Source organism: Acomys minous (assembly GCF_964271855.1).
Source record: "Acomys minous genome assembly, chromosome: 19".
Classification (NCBI taxonomy): Eukaryota; Metazoa; Chordata; class Mammalia; order Rodentia; family Muridae; genus Acomys; species Acomys minous.
This window is the reverse complement of record NC_140499.1, coordinates 34,036,904-34,062,029: the sequence shown is the minus strand read 5'-3', so window position 1 is coordinate 34,062,029 and position 25,126 is coordinate 34,036,904. Positions and strand designations below refer to the sequence as shown.

General features: G+C 46.6%; 1 protein-coding gene across 1 annotated transcript; it reads right to left on the bottom strand.

The window, feature by feature from the left end:
• Window positions 1–860: 860 nt before the first annotated feature.
• On the bottom strand, window positions 861–24,993 carry NHLRC3 (NHL repeat containing 3). The gene is made up of 7 exons (XM_084769745.1): window positions 24,759–24,993; window positions 24,024–24,176; window positions 23,365–23,512; window positions 19,592–19,792; window positions 17,539–17,630; window positions 14,792–14,904; window positions 861–13,944 (listed from the first exon to the last, which is right to left on the bottom strand). The coding sequence occupies exons 1-7, from the start codon at window positions 24,840–24,842 to the stop codon at window positions 13,692–13,694; spliced, it is 1,044 nt and encodes a 347-aa protein (XP_084625871.1). The 5' UTR covers window positions 24,843–24,993; the 3' UTR covers window positions 861–13,691.
• Between the last annotated feature and the right edge of the window lie 133 nt (window positions 24,994–25,126).

Genomic DNA, 25,126 nt, shown 5'->3' with positions numbered 1-25,126 from the left:
AGAGATCTGTACAAACCAAACTATACATTATTTTTAAATATTTGTTTATTTTTGCTTTGTGTGTATGGGTTTGACTACATGCATGCCTATATACCCTATACACCACATGTGCAGTGCCCAAGGAGGCCAGAACAGGATGCAGAATCCCCTGGAACTAAAATGACAGATAGTCAGTCATGAGCCACCATGTGGGTTCTGGGGACTGAACTAAGGTTCTCTGGAAAAGCATCCAGTGCTCTCAACTCCTGGATCACCTTTCCAGCCCCGACCACACATTCTACATTGCTTGCTTTAGCTGTGAAATCTAGAGCTCTGCTATCTCACAGGCCCCACAGGCTTCACTATCCCTCCGCATGTTCATAGACTGTGCACGTGTGTATCCTGAGAGAGGAGCAGATCGGCTCGGCCCCTGGGGTTGACTCCCACCCCTGCAGTTGCCCAGCTGCCCACAGTAGCTGTGACGGCTCTCATCTAGATATTCCTATTTCCTGCAAAGGCCGTGGGGAGGGCCACCAGAGCTAACACCCAGCGCTTAGGGAAGAGCCTTCCTGTAGCCGTGTCCAGCACAGGCAGCTGTGACTTCTCAGAGCAGTTTACCATGTAGAAGTACAGTTAGTAGCTCAAAAGTTCTAATTAACACTCAAAAGGTACGGCAGTTAGGATGGCCACCCTCAAAGAAACAAACAAACAAAAAAAACAAAAAACAAAAAAACAAAAGCACAAGTGTGGATAAGGATGAGGAGACCCTTTGTGCAGTGCTTGGGGTTGTGCATAATGCAGCTGCTGGGGAAAGCAATGTGGAGCAGCTTCAGAGGTGTCAAAACAGGCTCAGCATATGGTCCTGGAGAACTGAAGGCTGGGTCTCAGAGAGCTATGTGAACACCGCGCCTATTCTAGCCTTACTCCTTACTTACAACAGCTAAGAAGCGGCCAATTGTCCACAAAGATCTTTAAATGCACACACACACACACACACACACACACACACACACACACACACACACACACACACGTCACCCTTTAAATGTAAGGAAAACACTAGCACACATGACACAGATGAAGTTTAGGGACATCAAGCCAAGTGCAATGCTAGCTACCAACATGTGGGGGGACAAGAAAAAGAGTGAGACAGAGAGGAGGGAGAGGAGGAGGAAGAAGGGGAGAGAAGGACAGAGAGAGGAAGAAGGCGAGTAGTCCTGGTAGGGAGATTGACAGAGAGTGCTGGCGGCCGGGGGCTGGAGGGGTAGAGTTGGACCTTGTTTAATGAGCAGTCTGGTTCTGTAAGATAATGCTACAGCTCTGGAGCAGAGCAACATCTACACAGGTAACACCACTCAAAACGTAAGTTTAATATTTTACAATTAAAAATAGGGGAGTGTGAGTGAGGCAACCCAGACCCAGAAAGATACACATGGTATATATTCACTTATAATTGGATAATAGCCCAACACAGATGTCCTCTGAGAGACTCCACCCAACGGGGCATGGGGACAGATGCTGGGCAGAGCACTGAGAGTGGTATGGTAGAATAGGGAGGATGGAAGGACCCAGAGGGTTCAGGAGACCCACAAGGAGACCATCAATACTGGCAGATCTCCATGGGGGTGGGGGGATTGCACCAACCAAGGACAATGCATGTAAAGATCCCAGACACCCTGTTCAGATCTAGCCAACAGACAATTCGTTCTTCATGATTGTGGAGAGACCAGGGACTGTCTCTGACATGAACTCTGGTGCCTCCAATGTGATCACTTCCCCTTGGTGGGGAGGCCCTAAGGGCACACAGAGGAAGGGGAAACAGGCTATCTGGATGAGACCTGATAGGCTGTGGTCAGACTGCAGGGGAGGAGGTCCCCTTCTGTCATAGGTCTAGGGGAGGAGAGTAGGGTAAAAGAGGGAGGGAGGATTGGAACAGGAAGATACAAGCAAGGGGGTAACAATCAGGATGTGATATGAATACATTATAATAAAAAATTAGTTAACAAAAAAATGGAGTGTAAAAATTTCCTCAGCACTTGGCACAGACATGCACAAATACAAATCTCTCTGTCTCTGTCTCTGTCTCTGTCTCTCTCTGTCTCTTTCTCTCTCTCTCTCTCTCTCTCTCTCTCTCTCTCTCTCTCTCTCTCTCTCTCTCTTTCTCTCTCTCTCTCTCTGTGTGTGTGTGTGTGTGTGTGTGTGTGTGTGTGTATGTGTGTGTGTGTCTGTCTGTCTGTCTGTCTGTCTCTCTGTCTGAAATGAATAAAATTTCTCTTCCCTGGGTCTGATAACACAGTTTTACATCACATGTGAAGAACAGACTCGGGCAGCAGCTAGCTGTATGCATAACTACTATGAGCCTTAAGGACTCCAGTATAAATCATGTGGAAAAGAAAATAACCAGACCTGAGAGATACTTTTTGTAAAGGATGTGCCAAATAACCCACCCAGAGGCCACTTTATTCAGCTACAATGTACAATGTGCATCCCTCTAGCTCATTCACTCCGACTGTCCTGGTTAGGGCTATTATTGCTCTGATAAAACACCATCACCAAAAGAAACCTGAGGAGCAAAGAGTTCATTTGGCTCTCACTTCTACACCATAGTCCATGACTGGTCAGGACAGGAACTCTGGTCAAGGCAGGCACCTGGAGGCAGGAACCGATACAGAGGCCATGGAGGAGTAGTGCTTACTGCTCCTTGTGGCTTACTCAGTCTGCTTTCTTACAGAGCCCAGGACCACCAGCCCAAGAGCCACATCATTCACAATGGACTAAGTGCTCTCCTGTCAATTACTAATTTAAAAAATGCCCTCCAGGCTTGCCTACAGCCTGATCTGATGGAGGCATTTTCTCTGGTCTTTCTGGTTGTGAGCTTAGGCTTTAATGGCTGAGCTTCAGACAGAGGCACTTTCTCAGCTGAGGTTCCTTCCTCTCAAATGACTCTAGCTTGTGCCATGTTGACATGGAACTAGCCAGCCAGCACAACTGACCTCTTTTGAACTGGACGAACACATCAGTGTTAAGCCACAAACTTTTCTTCCTTGTTCATCCCCAATTTCACACATTAATATCCACATCATACAAACAAAACAAAACAAAACACCTCCACACAGTGGCCCTCCAACCCATTTTCAAACTCAAAAAGTCCCACAGTCGTATATCAAACACTTTAAAAGTTCTGTCTCTTTAAAAAAAAAAATTCAAAGTCTCTCAACTGTGGGTTCCTATAAAATAAATAAGTTAAAATTTTAAACTTCTTATTTTAAGAAGGAAGAACCAGGCACAGTCACAGTCAAATCAAAACAGAGCCAAACTCCAACTGTGCGAATAACTCAATATCCAATGTCTGGGACACACTCACCGTTTTGGGGGGATCCTCCAAAGGGCTTGAGTCACTTTTCTGCCTCTGCCCTGTATGTGCAGCCCACACAGCTTGCCTTCTAGGCTCTGGCTGGCTCTACTCCACTCGCGCTGCTGTTCCTGATGGCTGTCCCAGGACACTGGGACTCCAACATGCCGGGGGCCCTTGCTGCAGCTGGGTTACACGGTCACCAATAGCCTTTCCCAGGTCCACTTCAGGGACTCCAGCCCCGCCACACTGTGCGAAGCCTCCGCTATCCTCCATGACCCCTTCATGCCTTCAAAACCTGTACCACTGGGGAGACATACACTTTCAAGTTCAGCTGCCGGCACAAGGTACAACCTTGGCTGCCTCTAGGACACTGATTCTGTGTGCTGACCCTGAGGGAACAGTTCCCAGACTCTTTTGCCTCAATAATGCTGGTCTCTTCTTAATCGCAGCTGATCCTTCAGCCCCCAGCTGACCAGCATCCATTATCCCAGCAAGGCAAACATTTTATTTAGTGGTTTGGTCTCTTGCTAATCAGCTAATTCTTCATCCCCAGCTGAGCAGACGCCCACAGAGTCTTCACATAAACGGTCTGATAGAGAGAGCCTTTGCTACCCTCAGAAACGACACAAGCCAGGCCTCCATCTTCTGCACTTCCTCTCAAAATTCATATCTTCCAGGCTCTTGCAGAACTGCCCACTGAGCTCTGAACACCCAGTGGCGTTTCTAACCCTAAATTCCTCTCCAAAACAACATGGTCAGGTCTGTCACAGCAATACTCCACTACCTGCACTCTGATACCAACTTCTGTCTTAGTTAGGGCTTCTATTGCGGTGGTGAAACACCACGACCAAAGGTAATTTGGGAAGGAAAGGGTTTATTTGGCTTACATTTCCACAACACAGACCATCACTGAAGGAAGTCAGGGCAGGAACTCATACAAGGGAGGAACCTGGAGGCAGGAGCTGATGCAGAGGCCATGGAGGGTGCTGCGTACTGGCTTGCTCCCTATGGCTTGCTCAGCTTGCTTTCTTATAGAACCCAGGACCATCAGCCCAAGGATGGCACCACCCACCATGGGCAGGGCCCTCCCACATCAGTCACTAATTAAGAAAATGCCCTACAGACTTGCCTGCAGCCTGATCTTATGGAGGCTTTTCTCAACTGAGGCTCCTCCCTCTCGGGTGACTATAGCTTGTGTCAAGTTGAATCTCGCCAGCACACTGGCCAGGCCATTATCTGGGTGGTACCCTATATCAGAATCTGTAAAGGCATAGTCAGTATAATCACCATCTTCTCTAATCCTTCTGGGTAGAGACCACATGGCGATCACGATGTCACTACTTTCAAATGACAACATAATTTGCTTTGTTGGGGCCAGGGTCAGCGCAGGCTGACTGAATTTGTGACTATCCGGCCCCAGCCTCCTCACTGCAGGGCTCACAAGCCTGATAATTTTATTTTACAATTATCTTGGTTCTTCTGCCGCCATCCATTGAGCCCAGACTCACAAGGGCTATAAGATGAAATCCAAACAGCAGCCATTTCAAACATCCAAGCAGGAGGATCTCACTGGATAGTCCCCATCTCAAGGAACTGTCAGGAAATGGCTCCAGCAAGCTCCTAGAGTTCTATGACGCCTCGGCATCCAAAATTATACTACATCCTAATGGCGTCATGCAGGCCATCCTCAGAACTACTCACTGCTTGCCCAGGGCTTCTAAGTACAGTCTTCTAAATGTCCCTACTGAAGTGAAGGGCTGAACACGTGCCTTCCCTCTGAAGAACACGCAGGACTGCACCAGGTAAGGCATGTCCTGGACACCAGACAAAAATCTGGAGTCCCAGAACCAGAGAGATGGGCACACAGGCATAAGCTGGGCACAATTCAAGCAAGGTCCATAGGACATTTGGTGGCTTAAACAAGGTCCTCTGGCAGAGACTACTTGGTGTCCAGTTTGACCAGTATATATCAGGCCAGTGTCCAGGTTAAAAGGAAAAAAGTATCCTGTAGGTGGCACACTACAAACCACAGCTCCACTTTAGTTCCTGCTTGGGCAGTGCTGTCGGCTGTTCTTACACTGGAACCTCAGGGAAGCTGGGCACTGGAAAAGTGGAGGCAGGTATGAAAATGAACAAAGAACCCGAGGAAAAAACAAATTATGTTGTTATCTCAAACCAAGAGCCATTTGCTATGTGATCTAGCACAGCAGCCAGCAGCCATGTATGACGACTGAATTAAAACTATGGCAGGAAGTTCAGTTTCTCCAACATACAAGCTGGACAGCAGGTGCCCACTGAACTCACGCATTAGGGCCTACCGTATGGGAGGGCAGAGATAGAGGGCATTAGCTCCTTTGCTTTCAGGGCGGTGGTGTGGGCACAGTGCAGGACCCCAGCCTAGGAGCCCGTGGTCCACGTCTAAGGTGCTCCTTCCCATCTCAGTGAGTCTAGAAACCCCATCACCGCCCCTGCACAGGCCTGTCTCCTGGGCGATCCTAACTCCTGTGCAGTTTGTAATGAATTTTAACCATCGTACAACCCGAATGCGAGCACTTGTCCTCACTCCTCTGCCGCGTTTAAAGATCCCCCTTCGTATTCATTCTCGATTCCTTCTCACAAAGCACAATCCTTCACGGCATATTAAAGCTTTGAGGACATGCTTTTTTTTTTCCCCTTCACCTGTAAGAATGTGTGTGAAATAAATGGCTTTGGCTTTCTAGAGACTAGATCTGTTTGCTTTCATGGGGTGATGACTATATATCTGCACTTCCCCCAGTGCCACAGCTACTCGCCGCTATAGCATTAATCTGGGTTATGAATAAATATTCTTTTATCTCCCAATACAATTTCTGACATGACTCACTCCATCTTAATGAGTTCTAAATATTTCATAGCAAGGAAACCCAAATGGAACTTGGAGACCTGAGGAACAGGGCGAGTAAGCGGCAAATGAACAGACTTCTACTGCCCTCTTTGTTTCAAGGATAAAAGCTCTAAGCAAGATGCTCTCTCCACAAAGCCAACAGTTCGACACTCCTAATAGCAGCACACTGCATATGTCTATGCTGAAGGCATTTGTGAAAGGAAGTAATATTAATTACAGGAGATGCAAAGATGCTTAAGTGCAACTGCCCACATTTAAGAAACATCCTGAGTTGACTACACACTGGCATTTCCGTTAAATCAGAATCAGGCTCAAGGCCCCCACGTTGCTAGTGCCCTCCTACACTGCTCTCTGTGTCTGCCCAGTGACAGCATCGGCGGCCCTGACTTATGGCCATCATTCCATGAGTTTCTTGAAGAGACTCTTAGGAGTTGGTTGTTCTGTGTCAGAAATAAGCTCGATGGCTTACACCCATGATGCTCTTGGCATTCACAATCACACCAGAAAGAAAATGCTGATGTCCTCACTTCACAGGAGAAAAATTGAGGCCAATTCATGGTCAGAATCCAACTTAACCTCAATCTAAATCCCAACTGCTGAATTCCTCAAGCTGTCCTACTCGCTCGGTCTCACTGTGTGTGCCTGGCTAGCCTGCCCTGGCCTCCCACATGCTGGGCTTATGGACTGGTACCAGTATGCCGGGCCTTCCATGAATTTTTGAATGTATACATGGGACTCAGGGCTGGTATGAGTTTTTGAGATTTTCTGTTCTGTGTGGCTAACACCTGTAACATAGACATCATACCTGCACGCATACTGACGTACATATGTATCCCCAAAGGAGGAAAGATTCCGTGTTGGGATGCTGTTGCCTCTAGAGAAAAGCACCCTCATGGGTGCCCAAGAGGTTCACAGCCCCTTCTTAGGCCTTGCCTTTCACGGTCCCGCCCTACCCAACCAGAGTGCGTTCCCCTGTAAAGCATTTTTGTTGCAAATGTATGCAGATTAAAATGTGTTATATTCCTTTCAAAAAATTTATTATATCATTATTTAAGTTAAAACCCACATTTCATTTATGTATGGTAAGTATCTAACATTTAACTACTCCTTGGCATTTACTGTGGAGAAAAATGCTGCAAAGCATTAAGCTTCGGTGGCTGTGGCCATGTATACATAAATACCATATAGCAATTTTCTTTCCATAGCACAAACTATAGTAACTAAGTCTAGTTAACAACAAGTCTGCAAAGGTGGCTAACAGTTTTTGTCATGTGAATAAAGCAGAAAAGTAGGTAAAAACTGAGAAACATTTTTGTGAGATCAGCCTGGTGTGACACATGCAAACGAACTTGTGTTTTTAAAGAACTGACCCACACTAGTTTCTTCATCCACCACAGGAGGCTCCATGATAAGCAGTACCTCATTGTTTACAAGTGTGATGATAGGGCTAGGAGATGGCTGTTTTGAATAAGAATCTGTTGGCCAGGTAAGCTGAGTCTGAGGAAACAACCATGATTCCTGACAACCATGACAAGTGACCAGCATCACTGAGCTGAAAACCTTTGCTTTGCTGGGACATCTGATGCTGGTCAGCTGGAGCTGAAGTTATGAGGTCAAGAGCTGTGGTTATGAGGAGACCGGCATCTGATGAGGCTCTGGGGTAAGGGGAACACTCGTCCATTGCTGTGGGAATACAATTTTGTACCGATGTGCAAAGTGTGGCCATTCCTCAGGAAGACAGGAATTGATCTAATCAAGATCCAGTTGTGCCACTCTTGGGCACACAGGCAAAGGACACTTCATCCTACCACAGAGACACTTGATCAACCATGATCACTGATGCTCTGTTCTTTTTTTTTTTTTTTTAAGTCTTTTAAAAAATAATTTGTTTACTTTTATGTGCATTGGCGTTTCGTATGTATGTATGTATGTATGTATGTATGTATGTATGTATGTGTGAAGGTGCCGAGCCCCTGGAACTGGAGTTGCAGACAGTTGTGAGGTGCTATGTGTGTGCTGAGAATTGAATCTAAGTCCTCTGCAAGAGCAGTCAGTGCTTTTAACCACTGAACCATCTCTCCAGCCCCCTGCTTTATTCTTAATAACCAGAAATTGGAAACAACCTGGATGTCCCTCGACATGTTTAAAAAAAAATGTGGTACATTTACACAATGGAGTATTACTCAGCTTTTAAAACAATGAAATCATAAAGTCTGCAGGTAAGAGAAGAACTAGAAAAAAGTATCTTCCTGAGTGAGGTATCTCAGGCCCACGAAGACAAATATAGTATGAATCTGCTTCTATGTGGATATTAGCTGTCAAGTGTACAACTTGTAGAACCACAGAGGTTAGGTCTAGAGTAAGGGACTAGGGGGCAGATACATCTCGTTAGAAAAGGGAAATAGAGTAGACAGTATGGACGGATGGAAAGGTGAGGCAAAAATGGGAAGGTCAAGTGGGGAGGGAAGAAGAAGATGAAGGAGGGAATATAGGGACAGACAGTTAAAACTAAGGGCCATTTGAGGGGTCGTATAGAACCCTAATGCGGTAGGAGCGTCCTAAAATAGATACATGAAATAGACCTAAATGAAATCATCAAATAATGAGACGTCAACTGAACGTCTCACCACCAAGAGAAGCTTCCAGTCTCAGGAATGGCTTACATCTAATTGAGCTTTTGGCCAAAGGGATCCCACAGAAAGCCCCTAAACAACCCAATACTATAGGTTGTTCTCCACAAACCGACAGCAAGGCCCCATTGCTGAAGACAACACCTACACAAGCCACTGAACATGGAGCCTTTATGTTCTAGTGTCTTTGGTACAGCAAGGAACTCTGTAGGTTACCAAAGGAGAAACATAAACACTAATCCAGCCCCAAACCCTCGGATCTACAATGCTGTCCTGTCTGCAAGAAATGCTAGTGCAACGGTGGCACAAAGTTTGTGGGGGTGACCAACCAGCATCTGATTAAGGGCCACTCCACAAGATGGAACCCATACCCAACACTGCTTAGGTGACCAAGAACAGAAGACTAGGAAGCTCAGGGACCTAATGTAGAACTAAATATTACTGTGGTGGTTTGAATAAAAACGGCCCCCATAGGCCTGTAAGGAGTGGCCCTGGGAGAAGGTCTGGCCTTGTTGGAGAAGGTGTGGCCTTGCTGTCCCACTGTAGCTTTGCCTGTAAGGCGGGCTAATCACTTCTGGCTGTTAGTCTGAATTGCAGAAACTGTTAAAACTTTTTCCCTTTTAATTATAGAAAAGCGAATTAAGCCATAAAAATGTTCAAGTTCTGGCATAGTGTCAGGTGCACGCCAGCCTCCTCGGGATGTGAGTGTGCTGTACAAACAAAGGGGAGCACAAGGCTGATCAATGCCTTTATCTTCTATTTTAAAAAGTCAAGAGCACAAGGAAACCTGGCATGGTGTTTACCCCCCCATTTCAAGACATGCCTTCCACACACAGATCTCTACTGCCTTCTTCTGGATGGAGACTGTAACATGGGTGCCAACAACACCCTCCTCCCAGACACTAGCCTCCAAACTTTCATGTTTGTAACAAAAGTTTTGTAAAATGGAGCTGGTAAATTCTGACTGTAAATTTTTTATTTGATTACTGCTGAAAGTATGTAGCTGAAAATAAAACAATACAGCCATGTAGGTTGGGACCTTTTTAAAATTATAATTTAATTTGGTGAGCCTAAAATTAAATTTTTGATTAGCTGTATAATCAAACCCAATAATCCTTAAAAACCAGAAGAAGCCAAACAAGTCAGCTCTTTGTCATCTTGGCTTTCCAGCAATGGTACATGAGCCAGTTGTATGACCCCAACACAAGTGGCGGTTTTGTTCATTATTAGACTATAATCAGGTTTTCGCTGATTGGCATATATTCCATTTTAAAGATTCATTCATTCTTGGAGTGGAAGGAAAGGTAATACAGAACACTTCCTGACTTCCTCCTCTATGTCAAGAACACCCCCAGGCAGCAGAGGTGTCAAAGAAGTTCCACTTCTACCACAAAGCAGAGTCCTGGGGCTGAGAATGCTCAGAAGAGCGCGGTCTGCTCTTACAGAAGACTCAGTTCAGTTTCACAACCGCCTGGAATTCCAGCTCCAGGGGAAACAAATAGCTCTGTCTCCACAGACATCTGCACTCATGCAAACATACCCACCACAGAAATAGACACATACACTACCACAATAAAAATGGTAAGAATTTCTTAAAAATATAAAGCTGAGACTGTCCCACGGATCAGAAGGCTCGCTGGGTAAGAGTGAGGAGCTAGGTTTGAAGTCCTGCCCACATGGAAGCAGGGCATGAGCACACATCCCCAGGAAGCCCAGGCCACCCTACTGGAACAGTGCAGCAGCTTACACTTATGAGGGCAAGGACAAAGTTTTCTTAGCACCTGCAATGCTTTAGTCCTGGGTTTATGTAGCAGACTTTAGTCTACAGCTGGGTTGGCCTGCAGGTTGGGATCTTGCTCTGGCCTCCAGTATGCTCAGTTACACATTTATACCCCTGTCCAGACTCACCAACCTGAGAACCTATGGTCACTGAAATTCTCCTATTATTAAAAAAATGTTTAAAAAACAAGTAGCCTGGTTATATAAATTTTTCTTTTCAAAATTTTAGTGTTCCCATAGAAAACACAATTTTTATTTAAGTAATTTATCCAGAGGAAGGGAGTAAGATACTTTGACTGCAAGTACATTGATCAAATAAGCATGTCTTTTAAGATACAAGAAACAATATTCTCATCAAATTTTTAAGAATCTGTAAAGAAGAAATCAAGATGGTACTGGCCTGGTAACTTCATTCCTACTGGCTTTCTTAGTTTTAGAAGGTTCTATTTAATACCATTAGAAAATGTTCAACAATAATAACCATCTGTGTGGCCTGAGAGCTACAATAAGGTCTAGCTTGTAAAGATGTGCCCATAGTGCAAAGAGTTGCCCAAACATAAAGAGAATAACCAACCACTTTCTGACTGGGTTTAATGCCTGCTCTAAAAGATGAAAGCCTGCCTGGTACTGCTAACCGGCTAAAACCCGATGCTGGCTAGCTCACAGCCCCAACAGATAATCTAATACTTTATTCTGCTAAAGGGACATAGTAATAAACTGGCCCCACTGAGAAGTTATCTTCACATCCACACACTACTGCATCTCTCAGTTCTGATTAGAGAAACTTCGTTCTGAATAGGTGGGTATTAATATGGAGATGCTAACTGGTTTGGCCGCAGAGAATAAAAGACTGTGAACTGACAGGGCTCTAAATTGGGACATCCACAAAAGCGTCTGGGATTATTACAGATGAGGACAGAGGTGGCAAATGTCTGCAGCAAGATGTCGCCTTCTGGACATGAAAGCTGCTGCACACAGAACCCACAGCAGCTGTGACTGCCCATGCAAGACCACAGCACGCAAAACCCTGGCACAGAGCGGGGAGGAGCTCCCCCAGCCTACCCAGGGCTGAGAAGCTCCTGGAGAGTGACGGCTTGGTGGAGGAAGCACCTTCTTTCTTCTGGTCATTTCCTAAAAGGCTACCCCTGCTTCATGGATTGTCCTGCACCCTGCACAGCTCGGCAGCACCAAGTCCATTTAGAATGAACACACGCACGTGAAGCTGGGAGGGAAAGTGACCGGGGGGGGGGGGGGGGGACCCAAGGCGAGAGAACGCAGGATGGGTCGCATCAAAACACAACATATCCAGTTACAAAATCCTCAAAGAAATTAATCACTTATAAAATGGGCTAAATAACATACTGTAGGAACAACAAAGGAGGTTCAGCTAGTCTACTCTCCTTCAAAGGCCACCTGCATTGTCTGGCGCACCAACAAAACAAGCTTTATATTACTTTTTTTTTTCCAACAGAGTCAATTGGTCAGAGTCAATAGCAAATGCAAAAACCCTATGAGGACTCATTTTGTGGGAGCCCTGAACACAGCCAGGCAAGGCTGGCATGTGCTTTAATGGCCAAGGCAGTTAGAGGGTCCAGTCTCAGAACACCCTGTAACCATTCCACACTCTAGACATCTATGTCTGCTGCACAGCCAATCCATACAGCATTAGTGAGCGAGGAAGAACGATGTTTCCTTGTCACTAAGGAGAAAACTGAAGTGATTTTTTTTGGCAGGGACACATTTAACAGCCTTGGAAGCGAGCACTCTTCAGCTGGAGGTTAGCCTTCCTCCCACACTGCATGTGCCCAAGCATCAAAACAGGACCAAGCCCCTCAGCTGTGTGAGTCGGGACTAAAGTCAGCTAAGTCTTCTCTTTTGCTTCACAAGAGTAAAATCCTAGGACAGATGCTGACAAGAGCCAAAGGGATGGGTGAACAAAAGAAAAGACCCTGGTAACAAAAGGCTCCATCAAAACCTAGAATAAACCAGAACAAACTGAAAAAAACACAGAAGCTGCATATGAAGGTCAATATTCAGATAGGGCAAGATTGGGCTGGAAAGGCAGGACATGTTCACTGTAATACCTCAAAGCATTTGGCACACTTCCATGTAAATGATTGCAATTCCCATGAAATGTCTTCGAGGTAGATACGGTAAGTGCTAGTATAGTAAAGTGAGTTCATACTAAAATTTGGAGTGAGTGATACTGAGGGAAGAGTTACTGCCAGCACTAATTTGTAAATCTTCCTTTTAGTAAAGTACTTAGATGTTGGCTGTTGTAGTCTTGTTTGTAAAGAGTGACACTGAGCATTTTGTAGCAAAAAGACCAAAACCTTTGTTGGCTGTTTTTCCCCTCAGAAATCCATGGGAAGTCTGCCTTTGCCCTTCTCTACCTGGAAGGTATTGGTGCCTCTTCCTCACTTATCTCTTGGCCAATGTGAGGCCAAGACACGACTGCCTGCAGTCTCCACGGATCCACCTTTCCTGGCTCCTCCTGCCTGTCACGCCCTCTTGCTTTTGCTGGCACCATGCCCACTTCTCTCTCTGCTGGACCACACGGAAGACAACACTCCTTCTTCACTTCAGAATCCTCCGGGCCTGTATGGCACTCTGCATGGCACAGCAGCCCACTCAAGCACAGTCTCCCACACTCCATTTTATGTAGGCTAAAAAACTAGTAGTTTCCAGTTCTTCATATGAAATCAAAGTTATCCTAGGATCCAAGAGAGAGTTAATCGACTAGGAAAGTACTCGGTTACAAGCACAGTTCCCCTTCATTACCCCATTTTAGAATTACATTTCTCTCTTTAAAGCTGCTTCTATGAAGCTGTAACTCCAGCATGCAGGAGGCTAGGAGTTCACCTCTTAGGACTACCAAAAAGAAAAGTAATTCTTAAACACTTAGTTGTAAAACTAAGTCCCAAGCGCCACAAGAGAGCATGGCTCTTCATGAATAACAGCATGCTTTTCTGGTAAAGAGGTAAACATGACCCTGTGACGAATGATTCAGATTAGGTGACTCCAAGGCTCTGGACTGTTCCTTGAAGCTCCGCAGGCAGAAGCACTAAGCACCAAGGGCAGGGGTGTGGCTGTGCCATGGGACAAATTTTTGTACTTGTTTTGCCCCAATTTCTGCTACATAGACTGCTCCAGTCTTTCTGTCGATTTCTAAAAGATGTGGTAGGACCTGATCAGCCAGCTGGATGGTGCTGATCACAGAGCAGTCTCCGATGCTTCCAGAAGGTGGTGCCACCAAAACTGACAGCCTACTGAGGTTCAGCTGGGCCACGATCAAGTACTTCCCATCCGGGGTGAACCTAAAAAAAATAGAGAACTAAATAACAATGATAATTCTTTCAATGTTTGTGTCCTGCGCTGTAGGGAATCATGGAGTTGGCCTGACTCAGCTTAGCCTTCAGAGGCTTGCATCAGAGACTTTCAGGTTAGTGCATGGCTCCTGGGGCATGATGTGCCTTCCAGTTCCTAAGAAACGGACAGGCAGTTCTGGCTGCTTTGTGTTTCTCTGTATGTTCCATTGAAAGCCAAGGAAGTATGGGAGCTTGACAGGACAGCTGGCTTTAGACATTAATCTTATGTACCCTGTAAAGCTTGCAAATGTCATTGTATCCTGACAACTGCCATTGTAGCCTGTTTCTGATAAAGGTATAAGAGGTCTGATTGCTCTCAGTAAGACTGCTACAGGCTAAGTTGTGCTGTAGACCCTCCAACTGGCCTGGTTTCATTTCTCGAAGCCCAAGTGATCTTGGCCTGGTAAGTAGGCAAGTAAGTGTGGGCACTTACACTCTGCAATGCTTAATAACAGTGGCCATCATGGCCTGGAGGACTCTTTTATGAATTTAGATTATATGACATTTGGTGACAGTAGCCGAAGCTATAGATATGCCTACAGTAAGATAGCACAACATTACCTAACGAGAGGAGAGTTAGAAGTTGGGAAGTTTTCAACAGTACGGACTCAAGCTTTGACCTTCCTTCTGTGATTTGAAATCTCACAAAGAATTTGAGAATCTCAGATGTTTAACTTCTTTGGACACTTGTTTCCTTCCATTTTCCCCTGCTTAAAATTAATAAGCACTTTAAACTTTCAGAAGTGGGTCACATGACCAGCTAGAACAAGCATTTAAAATAACCAGCAGCGATTACCTCACAGCAGAAGGCCCCTCCTCTGTGAAACAGCTGTCCCATGCTCCTAGCCACTCTCCAGTGTCCTTATCAAATACTTGGAGTCTTTTATTTCCTCGGTCAGCAACCCACACCTGAGAAACCAAAATCATGTCAGCTGGAAGAGACCCACAACACAAGAAGAAGCGTGACTATTTTTATCGACTCCACATACATCGTCTCAGTTAGAGAAAGAAGGCAGCATCACTAAGCCCCATTCCCACAAGGGCGAAGCACTTCGTCTGAGGTGCACTAACACGTGCAAATGCTGCAGGCAAATGTGCATCTGCCTCAGTGCAAAGACACAGAGCCGTCAACCACATCACACATGTGAGGAAATAAAAACCTGAGGCCTCCACCACTGTACAGACAATCAAAGACACTGACAAGGAGCAGATTCACCTACCCATCCCTTTAACACCTGTCACCATCACTGCAAAACTGAGCCTGGCTCCTAAGGTAGGACACAGGACAAAGAAAACCAGCCTCACTCCTCGGAGGCTCAGCTATTTACTCTCTCAGTGCCTCCCTCCATGTCATCTCTAAACCTGTTGCTGTTACTGCTGGGATGGGTCCACTGAAGAGGAGGAAGCTTGGGCATGTCAGTAGCACACAGACCACAGTAGGCTTAATGCTGGGTTTATGGCCCTATTTAATGAGTTTCTAAGGCACTCTTGTAATGAAGCGGGGAGCTCAGACTTGTTCTCCATAGCATTCATGGTGATCCATGAATTATACAACTACAGGTTCACCTTCAGCACAGACCTAAACCCTGCACATCCTTCGGATTTCTTGGGTCTGTACAGTTCAGAGGGACCTTAACTCTATCTTCATTGGTGTGTGTGAATTTTGGTGGCTGCTGACTGCCTTTTCAAACAGATGCAGACCCGTGACAGTCAGAGTCTGGTGCTGAAGCCAGTGGACGTCTCAAGCTTCCTCCTGAGCAGTGATGGGCTTGCTCAGGGGTTCGGGTATTACTGCCTTAGCCCGATGACTAAGGAAGAAGCATTCACGTCTCACGATTGAATGGTATTCCAGGTTGTTTTCTTTCTTCCTCGGTACCAGACACGTTTGCTCATGGAAAAGCCTCTCTGAGAAACAGGAGGTTCGTAACTGGGGAGTAAATTCACTTTTCAGAAAGGCTCATGGTGGTGATGTAGTGAGTTGTGCACAATGTGCAGACCAGCGCTACATTGTTAGCACACACAAGGGTGCAGGGCCAGGGCTTAGCTCAGGGGCAGGGTGCTCTCCTGGCACGGGGAAGGCATGGGTCCTCCTGCACAGCAGCAACAATGGACAACCTAAATCCACAAGTATGTAGGGGATGAACTGTCATTTTCACCACTCAGCAATCTCAGGCTGCTTCTCCAAATGATCTCGCTGGCCCCTAAGAATTTTCCTCACCAAGGTGAAGCTGATTGCATCTAGCTCTCTCTTGTGTTCTGAAAAATGGGATTAAAAAAAAAAAAAAGAAGCAAAAAATAGGAATAGCATCAAGGAAGGCAAGCTGACCCAGCACTGCACCCCCTAGGGCAGCCTGACCCAGTGCTGCAAGACAAAATGTTTACTTAATTAACACAGGTATGGCCCCTCAGCGCTACTCATGGAGATGAAGCAAACTCCATTTAGCAGGCGCCCGCAGGACCTGCAATCTACAGAGGAGATCTATGATGTAACAGCGGGGGTGGGGGTGCTGTAATACAAAGTACAGTCACCACAGGAAACAAGGAGAGAATCTAAGCTGCTGATGTCGACCTGGATGCTGGAAGGTGGCCCCAAGAGTGTCTGTACCTAACAGGCGAGTGAAAGCGAGGAGGAGGCAGTGGGTGGGGCTGGGAAGCAGGAGACGGTTCAGTTCCCTGAGTGGCTTTCTGTTCCCACGAAGAAGTCGGGGAGAGGCTCGTCGGGGGGTAGCCTCTGGAAGGAGTCGGGGAGAGGCTCGTCAGGGGGTAGCCTCTGGAAGGAGTCGGGGAGAGGCTCGTCGGGGGTAGCCTCTGGCACTCATTTGCCCATTTCCGTCAGTGCAGCTTTAGCCTTGTGAACCAGAAATACTTCAAACACTGACAGTGAGGTTTTCCTGCCAGAAGGCCAAGTTTCTTTTCAGGTTTTAGACTCATCCTTCAGTCACTCGGAAGCCATGGGGATTATCTATTTTCTTCATTTCTAAAGATTTGGATGGAGAACTTCCTCAGACTTGGGCCCAAGCATTTTAAGAGGCTGTAGGCACAGCCAGCTCTAGAGAAATTGCCTAGACAGGCCTGCTATGGTGAGCTTTAACCACCAACCTGATACAACCTGGGACCGCCTAGGTAGAGAGAACACAAGCAGCGCTGTCTGCAGCAGGTGGCCTATGAGAACAGCTGAAGGGGACTGTCTTGGTTGCTTTAACTGACATGGGATCACTCCGCTTACTGAGTGGTGGTGGTGGTCTGAGTTGTATAAGTCTGAGCCAGCCAGCATGTGCACACTCATCCCCTCTCCTGCTGACTTGCCAACAGAGATGGCTGAAGTTCCTGCCTTGACTTCTCTCTCTCCCTACCTGGCTCTTCATCAGCTTTTTGTTGTGGTGGTGGTGTTGGGGACATTTTGTTTGTTTGTTTAAATCACAGCAACAGAAATAAAATGAGAACGCCTATTAATACAGAAGTCCACCCGCCCAGACACATACATCAAGACCTGCCCACACACCCACATGCACAGGGTTCTACACCCAAGGCCACTGTCTTTACCCGACCGACTGCGTCAAGTGTGACACTGTGGGGTATGTAGAACTTCGCAGGTTCTGTTCCATTCTCTCCACGCAGCCAGAGGATCATTAAATCTGTAAGTGGTAAATACACGCGAACAGTAAGACATATAGAAGCCTTATGCATTTGCATCTGATTCTGTTTTGCAAACTGCAAAAGAAATGCAGCACACACCGAGCACCGACTATTCTCCTGGCTTTGTCTATGCCTGTCTACTTCACGTGTTCTCCTGCGTCAACTGTTTGATTGGCTCGGCCTGAGCTGCGTTCACTACTCCAAAAGCACCGCTCAGGGCTCCTGCTTTGCTTCCTTCAAACCAGTTCCGTTCGTGCCAAAAAAGCTCAGTTTTACTTCATTTTTGTTTTCTTTTCCTGAGACAGAGAGTCATATTATACCGTACTAGCTGGCCCTGTACAATGTAGTTCAGGCTGGCCTCAAACTTCTGGCAATCCTCCTGCCTCAGTCTCTTGGAAGGCAGGAATTACAGGTATGCACCACCACACCAAGCTATGTTATCTTTTTATAGTCACTCGAGAGGGAGAGTAACTAGTCTAATTGGCTGAACTCGCTCTAAAAAGGGTAGTCCACCACTAAGCCGCTGCACCTGGGAACAAGGCCTTCGGGTGCAGGCCTTTAAAGGTGTAATTAAGCTAAAGAGAGATCCTGAGATTATCCTGGATTTACAGTAGGCCCTAAATCCTCCTAAGAGGGAGATAGATGTGACAGTCAGAGACACAAAGCAGAGACAGCATGAAGAGGGCAAAGTCAACCTGTCACAGCTCAGAGGAAAGAAAGGGCTCTCCACTGAGGCCTCCGTGGGACTGTCACCACCCTATGTGCTTCAAGCTTCTGAATTCGCAAGCCCTGAGAACACATTTCTGCTGTCTAAAGTCACCCTGCTTGCAGCCATTTTTTTTTTCTTACAATCACAGGGAGTACTCAATCTGACCCTAACTCTGTTGCGCCCTGCTTTTCCAGAATGTTTGGAGTCCCGCCTCACCTCCTGTGTTAGAAAACAAGCTCTTCCCAAGGACAGACTTGCCAGAAATAGCTCCCAACATTCGGTGTGTTAAAAAATGTATTTGGAACATCTGTCTCACTGAAAAACCCTCAGACTACTAGCAGAACACAACCAGGAAATCCTCAGCGAAGCTTTAACGGCACAGCCCTGGACTCCACCTCCAGTAGTGCCCCGCCCGGCCTGTGTCAGCCCCCACGGCTCAGCCCAGGGTTGCTGCTTCTTCAGGAAACCCTGCTCTACCTCTCCAGCTCGGGTTTGTCTTCTGGCTCCTGTCCTAGCTTGGACATCTCTGTCACAGGTGAGTTTATTGCCTGGTGGCCACTGAGGACCTAGTGCAGCAGGCACTAGCTAACACCTGGCTGATAGTCTGCAGGAGGCCTGGACAGAACCAGCTTCCTGACGTCCCCATCATAAACGGGACAGGAAATGCTCAGGAGCCCTTTAGATCCTCACGCCTCCTCCAGTCCCTGCGAGGCTCTCCTGGGCTCAGTGAGCATGCAGTGAGCATGCAGTGAGCATGCAGTGAGCATGTAGGCCCGTGAGCAGAAGCATTTGCTGCTGGTCACCCCACCAACCTCATTCCCTTGAATTTACCCTCTACCCCTGCTTCATGTGGGACACGGTTACGTTATACCAAGTAGCAAACAAAATAAATTCAAATTAAAAAAATAAATGTACTCTGGTGCCTCACCTTTGACCATGTCCCCTGCAGGGGGAGACCTGGGGGCACTCAGAGGAAGGACAGCAGGTTACCAAGAAGAGACTTGATACCCTATGAGCATATACAGGGGGAGGCAATCCCCCTCAGGAACAGTCATAGGGGAGGGGAATAAGGGGAAAATGGGAGGGAGGGAAGAATGGGAGGATACAAGGGATGGGATAACCATTGAGATGCAACAAGAATAAATTAATAAAAAAATTTAAAAAAAGATTTCTATCTAGATTTTCAAAAATAAAAACAAATTAAAAAAAAATAAAACAATAATAGTCTTATGGTCAAGTTAAGGCACTTACCTTGGGACAGTTTGACCAGTCTGTTATTCAGTCCCCCATCTCCGTCCACTATGTAAATCTCCCCCGTGTCATCTACATATAATTCTGCAGGGTTGTCAAACTGCAGCGGGTTCAAGCCCATGCCCTTCTTGCCTGGGGTACCCAAGACTTGAACAAGATCGCCCAGGGAGTTATATTTTTTAATGGTATGGCCATAGGATCCTGTAGAAAGAGACAAGCATGTGTCACAAGCATTGCACAGCACTCATATCTTCCGTAAGCTAAAAGCAAATCCTTCACTAGGCCACGAGGCTGGAACTGTGGAGCGCACAGACAGTATGTAAGTGGGACATGAGACAGCTAGCAGCCCTTCATAAGCTATGAGCAAACCTGGCTATGGATTAAACTCTAATCACGCCAAAATAAGGAGACTCTAAACACACAGGAGTATGAGAAAAATGCTGGCTTATTTACACAGAAAGCCTAGAATAACTTGTGTACTTGTCTTTTTTTAAACACACTGCCTGTAAGGAGAAGTCAAGAGGGACCTAACAAACAAGCCCGCTAACATTCAAAGCTGTTATTTCAGTCGCTCATGTGCAGATCTTAAATTTTATTAAGTCCACAAAAAAGTCTCTATAAATTCACACGTTTTTCAAACTACAATTTCTCTTAGCAGAAACAAATCCAAAATTTAACTCATTTCTTTTTTTGGGGGGGGGGGGGTGTTTCGAGACAGGGTTTCTCTGTGTAGCCTTGGCTGTCCTGGACTCGCTTTGTAGACCAGGCTGGCCTCGAACTCACGGCGATCTGCCTCTGCCTCCCGAGTGCTGGGATTAAAGGCATGAGCCACCACGCCCAACTTAACTCATTTCTTATGAGAAAAATAATCTTGGAAGTGAAGACTGTTAGGTCTGGCTGCAGGGCACGGCTGGTATGGCCTGCTCTCTACCTAGGGGCGGGTTTCCCCTCTGCCAGAGACTCACCATATAAACCAGACATTTCGGTTTCCCTGGCCCTTATGCCCTTTGCCCCCCTCCCTGGCCTCTCTCCCTCCCTCCCCCCTCCCCCGTGCAGCTTCCAATAAACCTGCATTTATATATTATAGCTTCATTGCCATTAGCTCATTCTGATTATTAATCAATCAAAGACCTTACACGTTAAAGAATAAAGTAAACAAAAGAAATTAAGGAAAATTATGAAGCAGTTAGCAGAGGCCCAGGAAGCCAAAATAACTGACAGGCATCCAAAGACTGATTTGACACAGCAAGCGTTACCAGAAGCCAAGTGAGTCAGCCTGCACCACAGCTCTACCGAGCCACTTGTAGCATTGCACTGGGTCTGGATGCTACAGCAGAAGGCTTGAGCCACAGAGAACACAACAGTATTGGAGAAAGCACACCTCAGCCTCTCTCAAGACTTAGAAAAGGGGACAGAATATGTATAATTTTTTAAAGTGGTTGATTTGCTGCAAGATCTTCACTTGAGGAAATCAATTCATTTGAGAAAATAGGAAGAGCATAAAAATAGAGTGGAAAACAAAGAAAAGATGAGGTCATCTGTGATGCATTTTTTTCTGGGAACCAGTTAAGTTTCTCTTCTTTTTAGAAGTCATGAACAGAATAAATTAAAATTAAAGGCCTTTCAAAGTGAATTCTGGGGACAGAGAAGAGGAAAGAGAAAAAATAGTCACATCTCATTACAGTATTACATAAACTCTGATATACTCTCAAGAGGTTTGTTTTGTTTTGTTTTGTTTTGGTTTTGGTTTTGGTTTTTTGAGACAGGATCTCTTTGTGTTAGCTTTGGCTACCCTGGACTGGCTTTGTAGACCAGGCTGGCCTCGAACTCACAGCGATCTGCCTGCCTCTGCCTCCCAAGTGCTGGGATTAAAGGTGTGCACCACCACACCCCGCAAGAGTTTCTTATAGAAACGTTTTATTTTACTTTATGTATATGAGTGTTTGCCAGGAGGTATGCATGTGTGCCGTACCCAGAGAGGCCAGAAGAGTACCTCAGCTCCCTGAAACTGGCGTTAGAGATGGCTGTGAGCTGCCATACGGTACTAGGAACTGTACGCAGGTCCTCTGGAAGGAAACTGTTCTAAAGCACTTAGCATCTCTCCAACCCCTACAATTATTTTGTAAGTTCAAGGCCAATTTTACTAGAATTTAAAAGAAAAACTCAGGGCTGGAGAGACGGCTGAGCAGTTAAGAGCACTGACTGCCCTTCCCAAGAAGCCAGGTTCAATACCCATATGGCAGCTCATAATAGTCTGTAGCTCCAGTTCCAAGAGGATCCACTGCCCTCTTCTGGCCTCCATGGGTACTGCATGCACATGACACATACATACAGGCAAAACATACACAAAATAAAAATAAACAATGTAAAAAGAAAAAAGCCAGTTGGTGGTGGCTCATGCCTGTAATCCCAACACTAGAGAAGGCAGAGGCAGGCTAATCTCTGTGAGTTCAAACCCAGCCTGGTCTACAAAATGTGCCCAGGACAGCCAAGGCTACAAGGCGCCCAAGCTGTAAATCTCCACAGCTGTCTGGGAACGGAAGCCTGAGAGGAGGAAAGAGAGACAAAAGGAAGAAAGATGGAAGGGGATGAGTCTTTACTCAGAAAACGGGGCATCCTTAACACCCTGCAACTGCCACTCTCGAGATGTCTAACCAGCATTTACCTTCCAAAGTGAGGATTAAACTAAATGACTCACTCTCTGCCGCCCAGAAACCATTGGCATTCTGTGAGTAAGCGTGACAACATAAAAACGGGGGGGGGGGGGGGGGGGGCCTCGTGACAGTAACAAGTGGAAAGTGAATAACCAAGCACTGAGGAGGCAGGAACACAGGCAGAGCACAGTCACCCTGCTGATCCTGTGACTGTCGGGGCAGCAGGAACAGGCTCTGGCTCTACACTGCACAGGCGGGCAGCACAGGTGAGCTGCTGTCTCTCACGGCTTCCCCTCCAGCTGTAGAGCTCCGGAGCCCGCCCAGCCTGGTTCCCAACACTGACAATGTCTGCTGGTAGGAAGGCTCCAGACAGGCTGCAGCCAGGGGAATCTCAACACCCTTAACACCGGCCCCTGCTTCTATTTTTACTCGGGGCAGCAAACTGTGGCTTCTTCACACTCCGTTCTCCCTTTCAAGAGACAACTGGGATGAGCAGGAGCTCGGGGACCACTGGCTCCTCTAGAGACTGGCACGTGATCTGACTTCACCGGGGATGTGCAGACTGACTCTGAGGGGGAGAACAACTGAAGTTCAAAGAAGCAAGGCTGGGGTGGGGTGGGGTGGAGGGAATAGTTCAGTCTACCGGGAAAACGCTTGTCACTCAAGACTGAGGACCGGGGTTCCGCACCTAGAACCCACGCCAGGAAACAAAACAAAACTGCTGCATATGCTCGGGTGCAGGTAACCCCAGCACTGGGAATGTGAAGAAAGGATCACCCCCAAGGCTCACTGACCAGCCAGACCAGCCAGCTTGTGAGTTCCAGGCCAGTGAGAATCCTTGTTTCAAAAGGCAAGGCTGACAGCCCTGGCCTACCAACCCCTGCCACACACTGACCAAGTTCCCTTGATTAGCTTAAAAGACCACGGTTCTAGATTCATTGACTTTCTTGATTCTACAGGAGTGTGAGATAAATTTGTAGAAGCACATGATTTTGTGAAATATGAAAGACATTACGGTTAGAGTCAGCAACTGCTAGCCGTAAAATGTAGAGGCAGGAATATAAGCAAAGACGTGACTTCCGTCTAGCAAGGCAACGTAGTAGATAGTGCTACACGTACCACTTCCTACATCCGTGATCCAGACGGACTGTTCATAGGGTGTGCTGGAGACAAACATACCATGGGGTGTGTCAACTGTGTAATTCCAGCCTCGTAGGAAATAGCCGTCCTCTGTGAACACTAACACCTTGGGGATGTTTTCCCCTCTCTGAAGGCATACAAAAATAGCTGCTTAGAATCACTCATTAGGAATGCCAATCTTTACCTTTGTCAGAGAAACCAACGCTAAAGGACACTTGAGAAACTTAGTAATGTGTAAAATGCTAACTTCCAAACTTAACAATAACATCTACTGCAAACAAATCTAAAATGTGTGCTTGAAGGCACAAATAAGAGGGGTAAAATTAGCCTAACATAAATGCAACAGTCATTTCTTTCCTTTCTGTTAATTTTTTTAACTGATCTTTGTTGTTGTTGTTGTTGTTGTTGTTGTTGTAATCAAACTGAATGTACATAATTTTTTTTAAATCTCTAGTTGGGGAGATGGTTGGGCAGCTTAAAGTGTTTGCTGAGCAAGGCTGACAGCCCAAGTTCCACCCCTGGAACCACTGGGAGGCTGAAAAACCAAATCCCAAAAGCTGACCTGGGCTGCCCACATCCGAACTCCCGTCTCTCTCCAACTCAGCGGCTCACATACAATAAACACTCGTTCTACTTACTTGAGCTACGTAAACTAACCCGTTGAGGGAGTCAACTGCAACACAAAACGTGGCACCAGAGAAGTATTCTGAATTCTTGGGCCAACCCAAATCCAGCCGGAAAAGGGGGTCCTCCTCGCTCCAGGAAATGTGAAAAGCAAATGTCCTTGAAACCTCAAATAAAATCAAAAGACTCCGATTCAGTTTACCTTCCGGGGGTGGGGGGGGGGGGGGAAAGCCTATGTGTAAGTATACTTTTATTTATCTTTAAAGCATGCCTTGACAACTAGATGGTAGGCAGAACTAAAAAGGCTTTTATGTCTAAAGACCAAAACGACCAGAGTATAAGCCTGCAAATGACTTGAGAGTGTAAGAAGAGCTGGGAGAGAAATCCCAGAAATGTATGTATTTTTTGCAACGATGTGTTTACGTATCTTTATTTAGATGTATATTTGTGGCCCCACCTAAGTTTATGTGCACCATCTGCCCACAAAGGCGCGCGCGCGCGCGCGCGCGCGTGTGTGTGTGTGTGTGTGTGTGCCTTCATGTTGGGTGCTGGGAATCGAACCCGAGTCCTCTGCAAGAGCTTCCAGAGCCCCCAACCTCCACGCCACCTCCCCAGCCCTACGTGCATACTCTTCAATGCTAAAAGAGAAGCCAAGTGACCAGCTGCTGAGCCCGGGGAGCAGCTTTGACTCTCCTAGGACAGCACCTCTCGGCGCCGCCCACACCCATAACCCTCTCCCTGCTATTCACCAGAAAGCCACAGAAGCGCGAATGCAAAACCAGGCAGGAAAGAAAGAAGACGGCGCCTCCCACGCAGACCCAGACTCTCCGCATCGTGAAGGTCCGAGAGGCGAAGGTCTCCGAGGACTGAAGCAGGGTTTGGAGAAGTAGACGCTTAAAGCATCGGAAAACTAGGCTGGAGAAATTTAAGACCAATTCCGGGTTTCCTCTTCCTTTTTCTAGCCCCGCCCCTCAGTCAGCTGCCCAGCCCGTGGCTTAGTGACTTCTGTCCTCCCGCGGAGGAGGCGCTCCTGGACCAGGCTTCTTTCAGCCTCTAGCGTGGCGGCGCCCGCAGATCTTCCTGACCCGCTTACCGTTCACTCTTCTAAATTCACAGG